Genomic DNA, 22,500 nt, shown 5'->3' with positions numbered 1-22,500 from the left:
GCAAATGGCTGACTGAATTCAATAAACCGTTCTGTATTTTATTACTATTACACACCTTGGCATGGCATTCAGCCATCGTGCTGAAGAATCTTACCGTCGTGCTCAAGGATCGTACCGTCGTGCTCAAGGATCGTACCGTCGTGCTCAAGGATCGTACGGTCGTGCTCAAGGGTCGTACCGTCGTGCTCAAGGATCGTCCCATTGCTCAAGGATTGTACCGTCGTGCTCAAGGATCGTACCATCGTGCTCAAGGAACGTACGGTCGTGCTCAAGGGTCATACCGTCGTGCTCAAGGATCGTACGGTCGTGCTCAAGGGTCGTACGGTCGTGCTCAAGGGTCGTACCGTCGTGCTCAAGTATCGTACCATCGTGCTCAAGGATCGTACCATCGAGCTCAAGGATCGTACCATCGTCCTCAAAGAACGTAACATCCTACTCAAGTATAATGCAGTTCTAATCTTATTAGAAATAAGTCTAGATATTCTAATTTCATATTATCATCAAAGTCTTTTGAAGAATCTCGTTTTCTATTCTCCATGACACTGCCACGTAACATTAGACTCTACACCAAATGGACTAATTAAAAGAAAAGGGTTATGTTGCCAGCGAGACGATGATTAATTCATCACTAACATTATCATTTTCTTCCCTGGTGTCAAAGGTCACTAATTTATTTTGCACACTAATTAGATCTCCGGTGGCGTAAATGAAGGAGGCAGATACACTGGTTTTCTGTGTAATATATATGACTATATTTAACATGATTATGGTATTATATAATTATATGATATACTATAGGATTATATTATGTATTGTATTACATAACTGTATTTCATATTACAATATTTTCTATGTTGTATCTAGTTATATAATTCTTGTATTGTTATCTTTATTTCCTCCTCTTTATCTCCCTACCTCTCTTATATATTCATTTCTTCTCTTCTTCCTAATTTTCTAATTTTCAAGGAGAGTTATTTCACGGTTCACTGCCTCAAATCTGAGGTTCAGGTCAGGTCACTGCTCGGCTGACCCCTGAGGCAGAGGCTGGTCATTGCTCGGCTGACCTCGGACGTAGAGCCGGGTTCAGGTCACTGCTCGGCTGACCCCTGAGGCAGTGGCTGGTCACTGTTCGGCTGACCTCGGACGTAGAGCCGAGTTCAGGTCACTGCTCGGCTGACCCCTGAGGCAGAGGCAGGTTCAGGTCACTGCTCATCTGACCCCTAAGGTAAGGAGGCTTCACATCACTGCCCAGGTCTTCCAGGTGCCTTTCGGTCTGTCTGACAGTGACCCACAGCTGGTGCCATAACAGCTGGCCAGCCACATATGACAACATCTGCAAGACAACAGACAGAACCCGACCCTTCCCAATCTTGTCATAAGGGCCATACATGCAGCACCTCAGCAAGGCGAAGCAGTGGCCTTCATAAATTCAACTGTGAAAAAAAAAGGTTCAAATCCTACGTACGTTTTCCAAATCTCTCTCGTTTTCTTCCGTCATAGCATACACATGCTGGGCATCAACATACCTTCCAGTCGATCCTAGAAATCCCTAGTGGTCGAGTGGTCATTTCTTTATTACGGGCTCCATTGCCGAGTCGTTCGTACCCCCAGCTCCCATACAAGTAGTACCGGTTCGAATCCATCTGTCAGGAGGGTATTACGTGTCCTATGAAAGTGCTAGCTCATTCTAATATATATATATATATATATATATATATATATATATATATATATATATATATATATATATATATATATATCCTCCTCTCTTAGCATGTTGTTGATTCTCATTCCCAGCATCGTAAACAAAACTGACAAATTTTTTGCCTCTTTTACTCATTTTCTGAATGTGGTCTTCACGGCGAGGAGCCCTAACTAGAAAGAAACTTAGTACACCGATGACTAACCCCCCTAAAAAAAAAAAAGCCTCGTTTTCTTCTGAAGTCGTTTTCTGTTTCCTCACAATGAGTGTCAGCTTTACAGCCAGCGACGGCGGAAACTGGTACCGCCTGAAGCTGCCACCAGGACGGTCCGCCAACACCGGGAGAGTGGATGAGTGACACCACCACCACCACCACGGCCGACGAAGGTGTCATTGTTGAGCTGGAGTAGTTGGCTGCCTGGATGACAATAGCCAGGAGAAGAGCCGATGAGAGTTGCACGAGAGACTCGTTATTTCTTTTTTTTTTTTTTATCTCTTCATTATTCCCAAAAGGTTGGACTTCGAAGCGCTTGCTCGATATGGCGGCGCGCCCCCCCCACCCCTAACAACCATCCCATCCACACTACGACGCACCGGGTGGTGATGATGATGACGAGCGAGAGAGAGAGAGAGAGAGAGAGAGAGAGAGAGAGAGAGAGAGAGAGAGAGAGAGAGAGAGAGAGAGAGAGAGAGAGAGAGAGAGAGGATGTACAGAGCTCGAACTCAAGTCTAGTAGTGGGCGAGTCTCTTGGCGAGAAGGGAATATCGTCAAGGACAGAGTGGAGGAACAGGATATGAAGTGGACTGGGGAGACGGTGGATGAAAACCCCAGAAGGCAACTGAAGCAGTAAACCTACAAGCCGTAAAGCAGTGAACCCACAAATTGTGAAGCAGTGAACCTAGAAGCTGTGAGGCAGTGATCCTAGAAGGTGTGAGGCAGTGAACCCACAAACTGTGAAGCAGTGAACCTACGAACTGTGAAACAGTGAACATATAGAAGCAGTGAGGTCGAGTAGCAAGACCTGCATCTGTTGAGTATAGTCGAGTACTGTGACGAAGGCAACATCTTGACAACGAGACAAAAGGGCGAAAGCAACAGCGTAAGTTACATATTGTAGTTACAACATCGTTCAACTGAACAAGCCCCATCGGTCAGCGAGCAACTTTGGATCTTGGAGCAACAGTAGCCATACTGACAATGTGACATGATATCAGTCATGATTAGAAGAAAAAAATATGATGTTTAAACGAAGGAAAATTCCCTTCCTCCATGTGGGGTCATTATTAATGAGGGCCCAAGGTGCGTTAAACAATGACTAGCTCCATGCAATACAGTCAAGACGATACTAAAAATGTGTTTAATTAAATGAAGGTACAATAGTCATTCCTCATGATGCTCTGGTCAGATCACATATGGAAGACGCTATTCCATCTAGTCCCCACACGTGATCAAAGATGAAGATAAACTAGAACAAATTCAAAGAAAAGTGACAAAGCTAATTTTGTCCCCTCAGATAAAAACAATATAAGAAACACTCATAACCCTAAAATCATTTTCACTCAAAAATGCTCAGACTTCAAGGTTATAAAATCAAAGTTTTCAGAATGATGAACAAACTTAACAACGTTTGAAAATTTCTTTCACATCAAAAAGAGAGATTCAGTGACCAGAAATAACGGTATGAAGTTATAATGAAAGAAACGTAATAGTTACGTGCGCATATTTTTCTTCAGCTGTAATGTTCCAGAATCCTGGAATAAACTCTCAACAGATGTAGAAAATGTAAAGATTATCCCGACTTTTTAATCTGGGTAAAAAGAAAATGCTTTAATGATATCCGTTATCAGTAAATACTCCTGCTTCAAGAGAGCTTTTCTCTAATTTGTTATCCACAAGATAATGAATTTCATAATTCTAATTTTCAAGAGTCTATTGTAGTTAGGGTGAGGAGCCTTACCCTGGTTCACACTACCCTATAGAATTTCCAACACGATATACCTTCTCAACTTCTGCGCTGCAGCAGTTGAGACAAAGGGAGGGGTGGGTGGGGAGAGATGCCTTCTGCTTAATCATCGCTGTCTCTATCACAGATCAGATTATCCCCGCGGACACCCTTATCATAGACCATCAGGTCTTCTGTGATCTTGTCCTTCCCACGTATAATGTGGAGAGGTTACCCTGGTCTCGAAGCGCGCTCCGCTTTACTAGAATTAGAGGCATCGAGAGGAAGCAGCCGTACACGGCAGAGCCAAATTCAGACCAGACATTCCACTTCTCCATTGGGATGGGAATTAATCCTAGATATTGCCATGGGCAGGGAGAGGAGGGGAAAAAAAAAAGAGGTCGGCTAGATTGCTACCCTCGTTACGGGGTCGAACAATGAAAAACTCCGCGGAGTTCCAGGGATTTGCTTCAGGGAGGGGCAAGAGGATGGGAGCAAGCGAACGCTTCCCTGAAAACTTTGGAGGAATGGAGCCCTCAAGGAAATAGTGCAAGGCTTAGCTTTTAACGCCTCCGCTCCCTCCAACACAAGGATATGAAGGAAAGATGGTGACCCGTTGTCCTTACTGAGAAGGGAAACATCAGAGAAGTGATATAATTTGATTTGTGTGCCACACTGCTACCAGAACATCGAGACCTTCCTCGTGGTTGTGGGAATTAAGGACCTCGGGCCATCGAGGGATTCCAATGACTGCAGAGGAAGGGTTAGAAGGTGCTTATCCTTTCCAATGACGAACTGAACGAAATTAGAAAGCGATCATCGACCTCTGAGAAGCTCTTCTCTTTAATCATCATCCAAGAGAGGATTACAAGAAGTCGCTTCACTTATACGTCATCCTCCTAAGGAAAGGAACTTTCCATTGTGGGATTCGGTGTCACGAAAGCCTTTCCTCATACCTAGCGGATGGTTGGAACTGAAGATCTTTCTTTTCCGTCGATAGATGACGCTGACAAAACCAAGAACTCAGGAGACTTACCCATCTGAACCTTTTCGTATCTTTTATAAATGCCAAGGTTTGGAACGAAGCTCCAGGCGGCTATTCAGACTCCCCAATGAACGACCCGGACGCAAATGTCACAGCTGTGACGATCTACCAGTGCGGTGATTTAGCGGGAACCTTAAGAGATGTCTCGCGGGTTCTGTCAGAACTGCTGGGGTTCTGTGATCCATGGATGAGTCAGGACGCCAAGGGTGTCATATAGACAGGACCGTGTCCCTCCCTGCATGAGCAACGAGGTTGTGACATGTGGAAGGAATGGTGCCTCTCAGGCAACAGTACCCTGGAGTCTATTTCCGAACGGGATGATCATAAAACTTTATCAGCCTTCCTTTTTGAAGGATGGTACGCGAGCTGCAGAGACCATCCTTTCAGAAGGACCAGGTGGTCTCCGATCAGTGTCTGTGACTGTGTGGACACAGACAGGTCCTGCTGCTGGCCTGAGCTTTCACTTTGAAGTCTGATCAAGAACGAAGAATTGTAGATGTGTATACATCACTGCATCTCCAGACACTGGACATCTTCCTTGTAAAGCGATTCCCTCACCCTCGAAGGTGAATCTGAAGGACCACAGTGGCTAGGGCTAAACTCCCACACTGCTGAAGGTTAATGACCACTGGATGCACTGAGGTATGATAGCTTATCGTTCCCTAAATGCCACTTAGGCAGTGGTATAAACCAGCATCCCATTTCCATCACAGTGATTTTTAGTAATGGTATGTCACTCAACTCAGAATTTTCCCTTTTTCGTTTTAATGAGAAAATGACTAATTATATACGTCATGACCTGCGGACTAGCGAATAGTCATCATTTTGGCTCTGTAAGGGGCATTTTTAACCCCCCTCCACCCATTCCACTTAACCTCCAGTTCGTTACAAATGTTAGTGTAAATTGTTCCTAGAACTTGTGTAATCCAGGACAGTAACACGTCCTTCATATTCTGTGGGTATGTGACTTTTTACTTCCATAAAACTAAAGAAGGGTGAATAGACATATGCTAATTTAGGATTATCGTCCTTACCGGAGCACAGGATGGGGACCAGCAACGTCACGACCGCTGAGAATTGCATTGTCATCACCAGATCTTGTTTTCTGCAACAAGGAAATTAGATGCGTGAACATCGTATATCATTTACATACAAAAAACAAAATATTAATGCAATAGTTAGGTTAATGGGCAACACATGTAACGAGGGTTCTGTGTTGATTGGAAACGTAAGACCTCTACACGAAAAGTATTGAAAGGGTAGACGTGTTGGAAATGAAATGTCTGAGGACAATATTTTGGGGGTCAGGAAAGTTGATCGAGTAAGAAATAACAGGGTAAGACAGAGGGTTGGTAGTAAGAACAGCTAGAGCAAGATAACTGTATAGGGTGTAGTGAAATGGTTTAGACAAACGGAGAGGGGTGAATGAGAGCCTCACTGACAGGATGCAAGTGGCAGAGGTGGAGGGGAAAAAGGAAATGAAGGAGATCAAGGACAAGATGGAAGAATGCATGAAAGATGCTTTGAGTGCTCGAGGCCTGAACATGCAAGAGGGTGAGAGGCGTGCATGGGATTGAACGAATTGGACCAATGTGTTATGAAAGGGGCGACATACTGTTAGTGGGCGGACCAGGGTATGAGAAAAGTCATAGGAAACCACGGGAAGGTCTATGGAGATCGGCTGTGGACTGGAGGCTTGTGTTTCCGTCCATTATAACTGAAAGCGAAGTAACGTCAAGAACAGATGACAGCCAGACTCATTGGGAGAAATCCTCACTTGCTCTCTTCTCTGTTCCTTCTTTTGTAAAAGTCAAACAGGAGGGGAGGACTTCCAGCTCCCCGCTTCCACCCCTTACAGTCGCCTTCTACGACACGCAGGGAATGCTTGGGAAATATTCTTTCTCCCCTATCTCCAGGGATAATATATATATATATATATATATATATATATATATATATATATATATATATATATATATATATATATATATATATATATATATATATATATATATATGTATATAATATATATATATATATATATATATATATATATATATATATATATATATATATATATATATATATATATATATATATATATATATATATATATATATATATATATATAATCCATAACATCTCATCGAAAGTTCAATTCCAGCAGTTTCTATATTAATTAGAAAAGTTGATTAAACGATACAACATCACCAGCTGCCATTACATTTCATGCTACCGTCACGTTACATGTTACACGTCTCTCTCTCTCTCTCTCTCTCTCTCTCTCTCTCTCTCTCTCTCTCTCTCTCTCTATATATATATATATATATATATATATATATATATATATATATATATATATTCCCATGAGTCCACGGGGAAAATGAAACACGATAAGTTCCCAAGTGCACTTTCGTGTAATAATCACATCATCATGGGAGACACAAGAGTAAGTGAAAGAGAGAGAGAGAGAGAGAGAGAGAGAGAGAGAGAGAGAGAGAGAGAGAGAGAGAGAGAGAGAGAGAGAGAGAGAGAGAGAGAGAGAGAGAGAGAGAGAGAGAGAGAGTCTGGCGTCACACGCCTGAGATAATTCCATTTATGGATCAGACTTGCAGTTAACCCTCGTGGCTGTAACTAACCAGCAGGTAAGCGGCCCTTAAAGCCGAGGTGTGCGGCGTAGCCCGTAAAGGCTACCGCCCTTGTGGCCTCACTGCAAAACTGAAAGGGGAAATCAATAGCAGTTATTCAGCAGCGCCCCCCCAATGTGGGTTTTTAATCACGGTGATTGATAACTTAATTGAATAATTGAAGGGAAGTTTGTTTATAGAAAATGTATTCTCATCCCACATCACGACAGGAGATTCCAGGATTATATTCAACATGGGTCACTCTGTGCCAGTAATGGCACCATGAGCATACACGCAACCGACCTGTGCCAGTAATGGCACCCTGAGCATACACACAACCGACCTGTGCCAGTAATGGCACCCTGAGCATACACACAACCGACCTGTGCCAGTAATGGCACCCTGAGCATACACACAACCGACCTGTGCCAAAAATGGCACCCTGACAACTGGCGTGTCATTGACAAGAGCCCGTGTCAGAGTTAGTCATGGCGAACCTTCACACATAAACGCGTTGCTTATGGACGAGTAGGATTCACGACAGAAGGAAATTCTCCCAGCTTTATTCGAGTCTCCTCAACAATGGACGGGCGAGTGAAGTTTTATGACATTTTCCCCTGGTAAGTAAGTACATGGCAGTCGTATGAACCCAAAAGTCCCACATCTACACCCGTAGACAACAGCTCAGTCCCTCAAAGAATTTGCTTCTCCATCCCCAAGTCTTCGTCTTCACAGCAGACAGACCCAATGATCAGCGTCTACAACATGAGATGAAACGTCACCCAAATATCTTACCAGGTCTTATGAGCGGAGCCGATGGGAAGTCTTTGCTAATGGCATATAAAAACACCAAAAAAAAAGCATTAGATTACAACTGACACTCGTGGCATCAACAACCTTAGCGAGGCTGAATATTGGTCCAGAATAAATGTTTGAGATTATATCTTGGGCAGCCCGAAACAACATTCACCTGGATCGAACGAATGGGACATGAGCGAACGCAGCTTCTCTTTGATTTGAGGGTGAACATCCGACGTACAAATATGGGCTACTAATGAAAGGGAATATAGATGATTCCACTCCAGGGGAGTCTGCACAAGTAAGAACATTTGAGTGGTAGAGGCGCCATCTATATATTCCATTCCCTGTGTGAAGATTCTGGCGTTTCTTTGGCAAAAAGGTGGACAAGCTAGTGACGAAGGAAATATACCGCCTCAGGAGACCTGCTGAATTGATAGCATTACTATCTGGCTCACAGCCAGCAAACATGCGCCAGAGGTGGTGGTCTACTAGCGACTACGATATGGTTGCCAGATATGTGGAATTTACCATCGTCTCTATACTGATGGTTCTAAGATGTTGTGGGCGCAAGTGTGTGGTCCAGCAGGTCTCGTTAATATATTGCTGTAATGCCACAGTGACGCGCTTAATCTAGTGTTTCCTAGTAACCACTAGGACAAATGAAACACGGTAAGTCCCGGGTGCTCTTTCGTGTATTACATCTTCAGGGGGAGACTTAGGAACAAGATCTCTCTCTCTCTCTCTCTCTCTCTCTCTCTCTCTCTCTCTCTCTCTCTCTCTCTCTCTCTCTCTCTCTCTCTCTTATCTTCGCAGACAACACACAGGTTAGAGAGTTTGCGGTTCATGTACGACGGGCAAGAAATAAAAGTTGATAAAGTGTAGCCTCCTCTTTCTTTTATCTTTGGGATGGTCAGTGGTAACCAGATATCAAGAGGAGGGCGTCACTTGCTTAAGGGTGACCGTCTCATCTGGACAGACCAGCTGGAACAGATCGTCCCAAGGTTACTGCCAAGATGGTTACCCTTATCGTACAGTCATGTGATCAAAAACGTCAAAGGATATGTGAATAAGACTCTTAGAAGCATTCTCACTGAGTCCTTCTGATCATCTGGGTATATCCAAGGTGTCTGCAAGATGGGACCATCTTAGAATTGGGAATCGATTCCAGAGCTCCTAAAACAGCTGCATCGCCGATCCACCCAGCTTTTCTCATTCTCGTTGGGCACGCTGGTGAGCCATGGGTACATCGCCAGCGTCTGGAGACCAGGCAGGAACTTATACAATAAAGCATTTGCTATTCGAGCTGCAGAAGCTCTGCAAAGTACCTCTAGTGAGCGAAGTTATGGCTTCCGTTTTCTGTGATACCCGCGGCCAACGGATGCCTAATAAAACAGGCGAGGCGAGGCGGCCACACAAGGACGAGGATCATCATCTCGCGAAGAAATCGTCAAGACATTTGGAGACAAAGGCGACGAGAGGCGGCTCTTGTTTTCTTTTGATGAATAACAGGAATATATATATATATATATATATATATATATATATATATATATATATATATATATATATATATATATATATATATATATATATATATATATATATATAACAATATTGGAAGACATCACAATTGACTACGGGATCACGTATATTCCTTTTTGTCCACAGGGAAATGAAACACGATAAATTCCCAGGTGCACTTTCGTGCAATGATCACATCATCAGGGAAGATACGAGAAATATGACAATCAATAGATATACAACGAAGAGACGTAGTTACGACGCCATTTGGTAAACAAGTGACTACCCGAATGAAGGTCGGGTGCGTTCAAGTCTGGCAATGTGCGTATCATGAAATATATTATGTGGATAAAAAAGGGAACTTTTTACAAATCTGATCAACATTAAAGCTATCCAGTTTGTATAGATCTTCACTAATATCTATGTTACAATTCTTTGTGTATTTGATAATAGAAGTTTTAATGATACTTCTCGTGGTACAGGAATTAGAGTTAATAACTGAGATGGCATTGCTCCAGTCAATACAATGATCCTAATCTTTAACATGATTAAACAAAGCATTTGATTTTTGTCTTATTCTTATACTATATTCATGTTGCTTAAGTCTAACAGAAAATCCTTACCAGTCTGCCTAACATGAAACATATTACAACTTTTACATGGTACTCTATAGGCACATCCTGCAGGAAACAGCTTGTCGAATTGTGTGCTGTAAAAGCTTCGGTCATTAAGAATACTTCGCGCTGAAGGTGCTCAAATGAGCTTATACGGGTGAGTGGAGCTGGGATTCCGCTGTCAGTGGATAAAGTGTTAAGAAAAGTTTAAGTGCTAAGAAAAATTTAATGGATGCAAATTTGATGAGAAGGGCGGAAGATGTGATGTCTGGTAATCTCCTGGTAGAGGCGAGTGTTGTGTTTGGACAACAGGAAATGTAATATGTATGGGCAAAGGGCGAGTAACGTGAGTGACTCTGGAGAAGAAGTCTGTGTACAGATATACCAGGAGAGCAGGAAAGAGTAAGTGAGCAATGGTATAAAGTGAGAGTAAATCAAACTAGTGGAGTGGGTAAGGCGCAGAGGGTACGTATTCAGGGAAGCACATCTGTTATCAAGGAAGTGTGTGAAAACTACTTGGAAACAGAGAAGAATTTGCATGTCGCACTCATGGTCATGTATGGGTTAGCATATGAATGTTTGTATGTTATATATATGTCTTAATTCCTATGCATGATTGTGTCTTTCTGTATATGTTAGTATGCGTATCTGTTTGAGTGGGTTTCCTACACTCGTGGTTATTAAGATACATGATTCGCCTTACAGGGCAACCATTTAAGGTATCCGAAACAAAACGAAGCCAATCTCCGTTCAGTTGCTCAAGGCAGTAACGAAGCCTCTCTTCCAGGGAATCTGAGTTCGTTCTTCGGATGGGAACACGACCCTCGCAGCTGCCAAATGCCTCCATGAGGCAATAATCAGAACCTGTATGTTTCAAAACATTACAGTGTCAATTGTTCGTAGAATACGCCACAGGGTTGTGAAATGATCTGTGAAACATATTGTTGAAATAGTGACAGATGGCAACATGATATGATAAGTGAAATAAATGTTGTACGTATATCTATTCTTTTTCACTGGCGAAGTATTGCCAGTCGTAATTAAAAGAAATCATATATTTTTTCTTATAAAGTGTTGAAGTAGTTTTGCCGAGGTGGAACTGTTAATGAAGAGGCAAATTACTCGTGCAGGTACATGTGAGTACTTCATGTTCAAATCATCTTTATCTTTCTCTCTCTCTCTCTCTCTCTCTCTCTCTCTCTCTCTCTCTCTCTCTCTCTCTCTCTCTCTCTCTCTCTCTCACTATGTATCGTATGCAAACATTGGATTATCATTATTATTATCATTATTATTATCGTCATTATTATCATTATTGTTATCATTATTATCATTATTATTATTATCATTACTATTATTATTATCATTATCATTATTATTATTATTATTATTATTATTATTATTATTATTATTATTATTATTATCATTATTATTACTATTATTACTACTATTATTATTATCATTACTATTATCATTAATACTATTATTATTATCATTATTATTTTCATTATTAATATTATTATTATTATTATTATTATTATCATCATCATCATTATTATTATTATTATTATTATTATTACTATTATCATTAATATTATTATCATTATTGTTATTATTATTATCATTATCATTATTATTATTATTATTATTATTATTATTATTATTATTATCATTATCATTATTATTATTATTATTATCATTATCATTATTATTATTATTATTATTATTATTATTATTATTATTATTATTTTCAACATTATTATTATTATCATCATTATTATTATTATCATTATTACTATTATTATTATCATCATTATTATCATCATCATCATTATCATTTTTACCCCAGGACCCGTCTTAGAGGTTTCCGCAGCCCAAGGCTGCTCTATTTCCAGCAACAGGGAAAAGTAGACTCCTTTGGAGTGAGAAGTTCTCCCAGTGATACAGCCTTACTTTTCACATGCTTTGTAACCTTGTGCAGGTGGAGTACGGTAACACCAGCACTGTTTCTTGTGGGGCGGGATGGCGCCGGAATGGATGAAGGCAAGCAAGTATAAATATGTATATGTGTATATATGTATATGTCTGAGCATGTATATATGTTGATATTTATATGTGCGTGTATGGGCGTTGATGTATATATATATATATATATATATATATATATATATATATATTCTTTTTTTTATTTTGCTTTGTCGCTGTCTCCCGCGTTTGTGAGGTAGCGCAAGGAAACAGACGAAAGAAATGGCCCAACCCACCCCCATACACATGTATATACATACACGTCCCCACACGCAAATATACATACCCATATATATATATATATATATATATATATATATATATATATATATATATATATATATATGCAGTTCATTAATTGTATCAGTTCATATAAATTTTCATTAGCTTATGTCGAATTCATGTTAATCTGACCTACAGTTTATCTAGATTTGCATTAGTTTGTATTCATTTCTAGTGCAATTCGTATAAATTGAATTACAATCATCTAAATTACAGATACTGAACTTTAATATCTTTATATAAATCTGTATTATAGTCTACATAAATTTGCATTAGTTTCTCTTAATTTCAAATGCAGTTCATCTAAATCTGTATTACAGTTCATATAAATTTTCATCAATTTATATTGATTTCTAAAGCAGTTCAAATTCATGTTTTACAATTTCTTTGGGTATTCAAATCATGTTCAGAGTAATCATAGCAGACATTGGGTTCACCTAGGACCTTCCTAGCTTAGAACATAGCCCGGCAGGGTCTTCTACCACACTCTTAGCATCCTAACATAGCTGTCATAGCCAGTATCTCACCATAGCAGGTTTCTCTGGGACATTCCTAGCATCTTAACAGGGCATTCACAGATAGGGAACCTCAACACAGCAGGACCCTCCAGGACACCTCAACCCATCAGGACTCTCCACGACACCTCAACACAGCAGGACCCTCCAGGACACCTCAACACAGAAGGGCCCTCCAGGACTCCTCAACACAGCAGGACCCTCCTCAACACAGCAGGACCCTCCAGGACTCCTCAACACAGGAGGACCCTCCAGGACTCCTCAACACAGCAGGACCCTCCTCAACACAGCAGGACCCTCCAGGACCCCTCAACACAGCAGAACCCTCCAGGACTCCTCAACACAGCAGGACCCTCCTCAACACAGCAGGACCCTCCAGGACTCCTCAACACAGGAGGACCCTCCAGGACTCCTCAACACAGCAGGACCCTCCTCAACACAGCAGGACCCTCCTCAACACAGCAGGACCCTCCAGGACTCCTCAACACAGGAGGACCCTCCAGGACTCCTCAACACAGCAGGACCCTCCTCAACACAGCAGGACCCTCCAGGACCCCTCAACACAGCAGAACCCTCCAGGACTCCTCAACACAGCAGGACCCTCCTCAACACAGCAGGACCCTCCAGGACTCCTCAACACAGGAGGACCCTCCAGGACTCCTCAACACAGCAGGACCCTCCTCAACACAGCAGGACCCTCCTCAACACAGCAGGACCCTCCTCAACACAGCAGGACCCTCCTCAACACAGCAGGACCCTCCTCAACACAGCAGGACCCTCCTCAACACAGCAGGACCCTCCTCAACACAGCAAGACCCTCCTCAACACAGCATGTTGCTGCACACGCAAAGCACAGCTCTATGCTCGGGGTGTCCAGGAATCAATACTCTACGGTGTATGAACTGCTGCTGCTGCAGGAGGAGTCTGGAGGTGTTGGTGACGATGATGGAGCAACACACAGGTGTTGGGGTGAAGGGCACAGGTGGTGGGGTGAAGGGCACAGGTGGTGGGGTGAAGGGCACAGGTGGTGGGGTGAAGGGCACAGCTGGTGTGGGGTGAAGGGCATAGGTGGTGGGGTGGAGTTAAGACACAGGTGTTGGGGTGAAGGGCACGACACAGCTGTAAAGTTAGAGAGAGGAGAGAGAGAGTAAGAGAGAGAGAGAGAGAGAGAGAGAGAGAGAGAGAGAGAGAGAGAGAGAGAGAGAGAGAGAGAGAGAGAGAGAGAGAGAGAGAGAGAGAGAGAATACTCAAAAACTATTGTAAATAAACTGATTTTTTTTCTTTTTACGAAATCACAAATTTAAGAGAATATAATCGCCTTGGACACAAAAAAAGATAATATATTTTCCTCAGTTCGCCTCTTATTTTCAGCGGAACTTCAGCTGATTTCGATGATGAAGGGAGAAGACATTACAAGCCAAAAAAAAAACAAAACAGACGTTAGTGATGTAAGAGCGAGTGTGCCAGTGGCTTGGCTAAAGAGCCACTGAGGATCAAAACAAACGTCTTTAACGATCATTTCAGACTCAATGGACATTACGGAGGGAGAGGGAGAGGAGAAGGAGGAAGGGGGGCGGGGCGTGTTCAAAAAGCCCCCCCTCCCCCCAACTTCCCAAGGGCGGATGGGGGAAGCCCTACATAACGAGGCGCCAATAGGAACGGCAGCTTTGGAATCCGTAAAGCGATAGAATAAAAATTTGCGATATCGTTTTCGGTTGGTCGGTCAGGAACCTACGGGGTCTTGAGCGGTAAATTTCGCTGGCGTCGTGACGCAGTAAGTGGGCGGCGGGCCACTGATGGGTGAGAGAGAGGGGGAAGGGGTGGGGAAGAGGAAAGGAAAACCCATCCACTGATTTGTCGATTCTGGATCTCAATGGGCGGCAAGGGGGTATCTCATGGTGGTGGTGGCTGCTGGAAACACGATGACCTCGGAGAGAGAGAGAGAGAGAGAGAGAGAGAGAGAGAGAGAGAGAGAGAGAGAGAGAGAGAGAGAGAGAGAGAGAGAGAGAGAGAGAGAGAGCCGGAGGTCTATTGAGGCAGAGAGATGGGTGTATATATATATATATATATATATATATATATATATATATATATATATATATATATATATATATATATTAGCAGTCGCAACGGCTATAGAAGGTCGCGTAAAGAATTAAGTTGTCAGGGGAGACATTCGACGGTAATTTGACCTGATGGCTGACATTTTGCAACCCCACGCGATTGATGACGAGGGACGGAAGAGGGAAAAACTAAAACGATTTAAACGACTTAAGTGTTGGTCTTCTGGGGATAATCAAGGGCATTTGGGTCTTAAAGACTATAACTACGTCTTGACTCTTGTGTGCGAGATGATTCGGGGACAGATGATTCACGATGTGAGATGATGATTCGGGGACAGATGATTCACGATGTGAGATGATTCGGGGACAGATGATTCAGGGACATATGATTCTCGATGTGATATGATTGTACGATGATTCGGTATCTTAGATAACATCTCGGTTCTGCAGATAACTTTCTGGGTCTTGTAAGGTCACAGGACGTACATATACACCATTATAAAACTGGCTAATGCCAAGACAGACTCGGGGTTAGATAAGAATTTACAGCGAAATTGGGATTTCTCAACTTTAACAAAAAAGATTTTATGTCTCAACTTTAAAAAAAAATATGAAATATCCAGATTCTTTAAACCAAAACTCCCTGGCTTTATCTCACGAGTTAGTGAGAGACGATACGTGCTATGTGGCAATATGTGTTGATTCTGAGGGTCAATCCGTAGCAGAAGGACTGCCTCGTAAGGGGACAGAAGAGGAGGAGGAGGGCCCTGGCTGTGCCTCTAGTCCACAGAGACCTTCCTTAAGCGAGAGGCAAAGATACGTAGGGGAGACAGAGGTCGGCCAGCCAGTCAGCCATCACAGCCCTCCAGTTCGAGACATTTGTTCAGTCGTGGATGCGAAGAGACACCTCTCACATGTTTGTCATTTACCGCGTCTATGATCATGTCTTCAGTGACTAATATTAAGACAAAATACTCTTCTGTATCCCCATAGAGCATCTAAGAACTTATCTAAGTTACGAGAGAACATCTAACATCTTATCTATGTTCACAGAGAACATCTAAAAGCTTCACTATATCGCTCAGAGAACAATTTGCTTATGTCCCATAGAATGTATACAGTAACAATCTATATCCTCTAAATAGAATCTAATTACTTATCTACAACCCCTGAGAGTATCTGATTACTTATCTATAACTCGCAAAAAACATCTGACAACTTATCTATGAACTTAGAGAACATCTAAAACTATAACCCCGAAGAGCGTCTTGGAACTTATTTATAACCCGTAGAATATATCTAACAACTCATCTGCAACCCCATAGAAAGTTCTAACTTGTCTATAGCATCCAGATAACATCTGACCACGTTTGCATAACCCTAAGACTATAGCTAACTTATCTATAGCTCCCAGAGAATATCTAACTTATTCATAACCCCATAGACTATCTAACTTGTCTCTAGCCCCCAGAGAATACATGAATATACATATAACCCCGAGAGAATATCTACTTTATCTATAATGCCCAGAGATAACTCTTAGAGAATATCTAACAAAGGATAACTCTAACCTTCAAAATGATAATGGAATGAGCAGATGGACTCACAATCTATACAGAACTGATCTTAACAACACAACAGGTGACGTGAGTCTGTCAGTTGTTATAACTTCATTATACTCGGTAATACGTCTATCCTCACAGTCCATCAATAACTTCATTATACTCGGTTATACGCCTATCTTAACAGTCTATCAGGTGTTATAACTTCATCATACTCGGCTATAGGTCTACCTTAACAGTCTGTTGACCGTTATAACTTCATTATACTCATCATATGCTTACTTTGACAATCTGTCGGCCGTTATAACTTCAGCATACCCGGTCATACGCGCGCTTTAACATGAGACTGACTGATGATCTACATAACCAGAGGGCATCATAGCTGGGACACAAGTTATACAACGAACTGCTATCATGTTTGAGACTCAGCGATGCCTATCATCACTTGCACAACGTGAGGAATGAGGCACTGAATTACCTTTGAGAATTACTCGTGTCCCCGGCAACCACTGCACACGACTGGGGCAAATATAATTCACTCTAATGCATAATGGCAGCGCCCACCGCTAGAACGCATGTTATCATGCACTGAAGGGGAGTTATTCATTTGAGAATGACTGTAGTCTCCATCCAGTGAACAATGCTAGGATGCATGTTATCATACACACTGAAAAAGACGCTTTTAAGTCAGTGGCAAAATGATGGAAGAAGTGAATAAAGTTATTCCTTCGCCAGTGTTGGAAGGAAATAAACCGGAGATGGACGAAGGTACGCGCTGGCCAAATTAGCTGTTCCTCGAGTGTTCCTTCCCCGCCCCCAGCGAAAAAAAAGAAAAAAAAATGCTGACATTCTGCGTCTATATATGCTTCTTATCGCTAGAGGTTCGAGGTGCTGCTCAAGGGACCAGGGGAGTTCGAGGTGCTGCTCAAGGGCTAAAATTACTTTTCCCAGAATGGACGAGCTGTTGGCGCAGGAGGCTATTGGTTTGTCCTTAAGGAAGAAAAGAGAAAAAAAGGGTCGAGTGTTCTATTCTTTTTTTTTTTCTTTAATATTCTCGATAGCCTGTAGGGTCAGCCCAGGTGCTGGTTGCTCTTGGGCAAAAGTGATTGCTGACTCTTACGGTCCGGCTCTCTCGCTCTCAAGTGACCTCGCTGTCGAATGGGATGGAAAGGGCTTTCTTTGACTGAGAAAACCAGAGAATCATTTTCCATTCTTTCTCTTTTTTTCTCTCCCCCGCGCCAAGAGGTTTGGAACGGAGGGAGAACTAAATAAGATTTTTACGAGACTTGATGTTAATCGATATGATCCTCTCCTTGAACCCACCATGTCTTGAGCGTAAACAACTAGCCAGTGGGGGAAAATAACGCTAAGGGTAGGGGAAATTGTTGCTAGGAACGGGAAAAATGAATGATACTGACGGGGAAATTATTGCTAGGAACGGGGAAATTCATACTAGGAAAGGGGAAATTTAAACTAGGAACGGGGAAATTTAAACTAGGAACGGGGAAATTTAAACTAGGAACGGAGGAATTTAAACTAGGAACGGGGAAATTTAAACTAGGAACGGGGGAATTCATACTAGGAACGGGGAAATTTAAACTAGGAACGGGGAAATTTAAACTAGGAACGGGGACATTCATACTAGGAACGGGGGAATTTAAACTAGGAACGGGGAAATTTAAACTAGGAACGGGGAAATTTAAACTAGGAACGGGGACATTCATACTAGGAACGGGGGAATTTAAACTAGGAACGGGGGAATTTAAACTAGGAACGGGGAAATTTAAACTAGGAACGGGGACATTCATACTAGGAACGGGGGAATTTAAACTAGGAACGGGGACATTCATACTAGGAACGGGGGAATTTAAACTAGGAACGGGGAAATTTAAACTAGGAACGGGGAAATTTAAACTAGGAACGGGGAAATTTAAACTAGGAACGGGGACATTCATACTAGGAACGGGGGAATTTAAACTAGGAACGGGGGAATTTAAACTAGGAACGGGGAAATTTAAACTAGGAACGGGGACATTCATACTAGGAACGGGGGAATTTAAACTAGGAACGGGGAAATTTAAACTAGGAACGGGGAAATTTAAACTAGGAACGGGGAAATTTAAACTAGGAACGGGGACATTCATACTAGGAACGGGGGAATTTAAACTAGGAACGGGGAAATTTAAACTAGGAACGGGGGAATTTAAACTAGGAACGGGGGAATTCATACTAGGAACGGGGGAATTTAAACTAGGAACGGGGGAATTTAAACTAGGAACGGGGGAATTCATACTAGGAACGGGGAAATTTAAACTAGGAACGGGGAAATTTAAACTAGGAACGGGGACATTCATACTAGGAACGGGGGAATTTAAACTAGGAACGGGGAAATTTAAACTAGGAACGGGGAAATTTAAACTAGGAACGGGGACATTCATACTAGGAACGGGGGAATTTAAACTAGGAACGGGGAAATTTAAACTAGGAACGGGGGAATTTAAACTAGGAACGGGGGAATTTAAACTAGGAACGGGGAAATTCATACTAGGAACGGGGGAATTTAAACTAGGAACGGGGGAATTTAAACTAGGAACGGGGAAATTCATACTAGGAACGGGGGAATTTAAACTAGGAACGGGGAAATTTAAACTAGGAACGGGGGAATTTAAACTAGGAACGGGGGAATTTAAACTAGGAACGGGGGAATTTATACTAGGAACGGGGAAATTTAAACTAGGAACGGGGAAATTTAAACTAGGAACGGGGAAATTTAAACTAGGAACGGGGAAATTTAAACTAGGAACGGGGGAATTTAAACTAGGAACGGGGAAATTTAAACTAGGAACGGGGAAATTTAAACTAGGAACGGGGAAATTCATACTAGGAACGGGGAAATTCATACTAGGAACGGGGAAATTACTGTTACTAACGGGAAATTTATTGTCAGCGAAATTATTACTGCTGACGGGGAAATTATTGCTAGGGATGGAGGGATTTAATGCTAAGGACTGGGAGATTATTGCATTTAACGGGGAAATTCGTGCTAGTAGCGGGGAACTTATTGCTAGTAATGGAAAACGTATTGTGTACGGAGAAATTATTGCTAAGGACGAGAAATTAATTCTAGTAACGGGGAAATCAATGCTAAGGGAAAGTAATACTGGCAATACGGAATTCAGTGGTGGTTTTCAGGTCTGGTTTAATGGTATTTCAGGCTTTATCTATGTTCCAAAATATCAGAATTTTTGGATCGAGTATTTTTTAAAGAAATTCTTCAACGGGCTAAATTGCAGCTACAAACTATATTAGATGCCTTAATTCGTCGGCTTAGAAAACCTCGACATCTGAACAATGTGGACTTAAGCACTGCTCTCCAGGACCCAAAATTAGAGGTTTGAGAAGGATAATTTGTCAGTCTTTGGGGGAGATAAGTTGTTCATACAGGATGGCAGAAAAGAAAAAAATATATATTGTTTTAGAGAGTTTAAGATCAGGGGAATTATTTTTCCGATGTGTGTGTGTGTGTGTGTGTGTGTGTGTGTGTGTGTGTGTGTGTGTGTGTGTGTGTGTGTGTGATTCTAATGGAGTAATATTTCAATAGGGAAATATTCTGAGGGGGTAACATTCTTCTACGGTGATATTCTAATGAGGCAGTGCTATAACAGGACAATATTGTAATCTGATCATATTCTAGTGAAGTGGTATTCTTATGAGGCAAACATCCCGTTTAGCCCTGGGTCTGGAAGCCCTCCTGTCCAGCTCTGGGTCTGGAAGCCCTCCTATTCAGCTCTGGGTCTGGAAGCTCTTCTGTCCAGCTCTGGGTCTGGAAGCCCTTCAGTCCAGACCTAGGTCTGGAAGCCCTCTTGTCCAGCTCTGGGTCTGGAAGCCCTCCTATTCAGCTCTGGGTCTGGAAGCTCTTCTGTCCAGCTCTGGGTCTGGAAGCCCTTCAGTCCAGACCTAGGTCTGGAAGCCCTCCTGTCCATCCCTGGGTCTGGAAGCCCTCCTGTCCAGCCCTGTGTCTGGAAGCCTTCCTGTCCAGCTTTGGGTCTGGAAGCCCTCCTGTTCAGCCCTGGGTCTGGAAGCCCTCCTGTCCAGCTCTGGGTCTGGAGGCCCTCCTGTCCATCCCTGGGTCTGGAGGCCCTCCTGTCCAGCTTTGGGTCTGGAAGCCCTCCTTTCCAGTCCTAGGTCTGGAAGCCCTCCTGTCCAGCTATGGGTCTGGAGGCCCTCCTGTCCATCCCTGGGTCTGGAGGCCCTCCTGTCCAGCTTTGGGTCTGGAAGCCCTCCTGTCCAGCTCTGAGTCTGGAGGCCCTCCTGTCCAGCCCTGGGTCTGGAGGCCCTCCTGTCCAGCTCTGGGTCTGGAAGCCCTTCAGTCCAGACCTAGGTCTGGAAGCCCTCCTGTCTAGCCCTGAGTCTGGAAACCCTCCCGTTCAGCCCTCGCCTTTCCCATCTCTCTGCAACACCATCTTCAGGACCGCTCTTCCAGTACCTGGTTCTGGACCCTCGACCATCACAAGCCTGGAATTGTCTCTCTCTTATTGAAATTCTGCAACAGTTGCTGTCGCCACCAGAGGACCACGCCACATGACACGCTCAAGGCAGCCCACTTTATTAAGGTCCGTGGCTGCTGCAGGATACGGTGGAATCACTTAAGGCTTGAAGTCTCTCAAGGGTTGAAAACAGTTACAACTTAAAAACCAAATCTATAAAATCTGATATATTTTATCTTTTGTTTACTCGATTTCTTCTGAAAGCGAATTTCATCTTAGGCCTTTAACGAGCCATACCGTCGGGAACAAGCAAGATGAGGCCATTCTTCATTAGTTCCCGACGTCACCTCGCTTAGGGTAGGTGAGGAAACTGGGAGGAAAAAGAGAAAATGAGGTAAATCAACTTTGATAATCTAAAAAGATAAGATTGAAATGATATGAGAGTAGATATAACAAAGATAAGATTGAAATTATATGAGAGTAGATATAACAAAGATAAGATTGAAATGATATGAGAGTAGATATAACAAAGATAAGATTGAAATTATATGAGAGTAGATATAACAAAGATAAGATTGAAATGATATGAGAGTAAATATAACAAAGATAAGATTGAAATGATATGAGAGTAAATATAACAAAGATAAGATTGAAATGATATGAGAGTAAATATAACAAAGATAAGAGAGATAATGATATAAAAGTAATTAAAAGAACTAAGACAAGTCAAATAAAAGAAAATTAAAAGATAAGATAGAAAATCGATAAGGTATAAAAAAAGATAAGCTAGAAATGTTAGAAAACTAAAGATAAGACATATAAACATAACAGTGAATGAAAGTTAATAGATAGATAAAACGCAAAAGCAGATAAGATAAGAATTGAATGTAATTTGCGTCAAATATGATAAAGAAAAATCGTTACGATGGTTAAATAGAAAATAAAAATGAGGATAAATGAGATCGACACAGGATGATAAACACACATGATGGATGGTAAGTGAGGCACAAAGCAAATTCACTTTTCATCAGGAGTTTATCAACGTGATTAATAGCCTTTGCCAGCAGGTGCAGGCTCTACCCCCGTCACACGGGGTGTGGGCGTGTGTATGTAAAATTCTCTCCCCGAGAACACACACACACACACACACACACACACACACACACACACACACATCCACCACCACCACAACATGAGACAAACACACCTCACTACGTCAAGGCACAAACAACTTCTTCATCCTCACATCCAAAAGAACTTCAACTTCGCCGTTTTCTTCGGATATATCTCTATTTTTTTTCTCATTCCCAGGACTT

At 42.2% G+C, this 22,500-nt stretch overlaps 1 protein-coding gene across 1 annotated transcript in view; it reads right to left on the bottom strand.

Moving 5' to 3' along the window:
* LOC139758162 (lachesin-like) overlaps positions 1 to 22,500 on the bottom strand; it is a 73,073-nt gene that overhangs the window by 38,960 nt on the left and 11,613 nt on the right. Inside the window, exon 2 of the mRNA XM_071679324.1 lies at positions 5,725 to 5,795. Coding sequence (XP_071535425.1) covers positions 5,725 to 5,779 — 55 coding nt within the window. The 5' untranslated portion in view covers positions 5,780 to 5,795. The remainder of the gene's footprint in view (positions 1 to 5,724; positions 5,796 to 22,500) is intronic.

The sequence above is a fragment of the Panulirus ornatus genome, chromosome 29, assembly GCF_036320965.1.
Source record: "Panulirus ornatus isolate Po-2019 chromosome 29, ASM3632096v1, whole genome shotgun sequence".
NCBI lineage: Eukaryota > Metazoa > Arthropoda > Malacostraca > Decapoda > Palinuridae > Panulirus > Panulirus ornatus.
The sequence above is the reverse complement of the archived record's forward strand: the minus strand, read 5'-3'. Positions and strand labels throughout refer to the sequence as shown.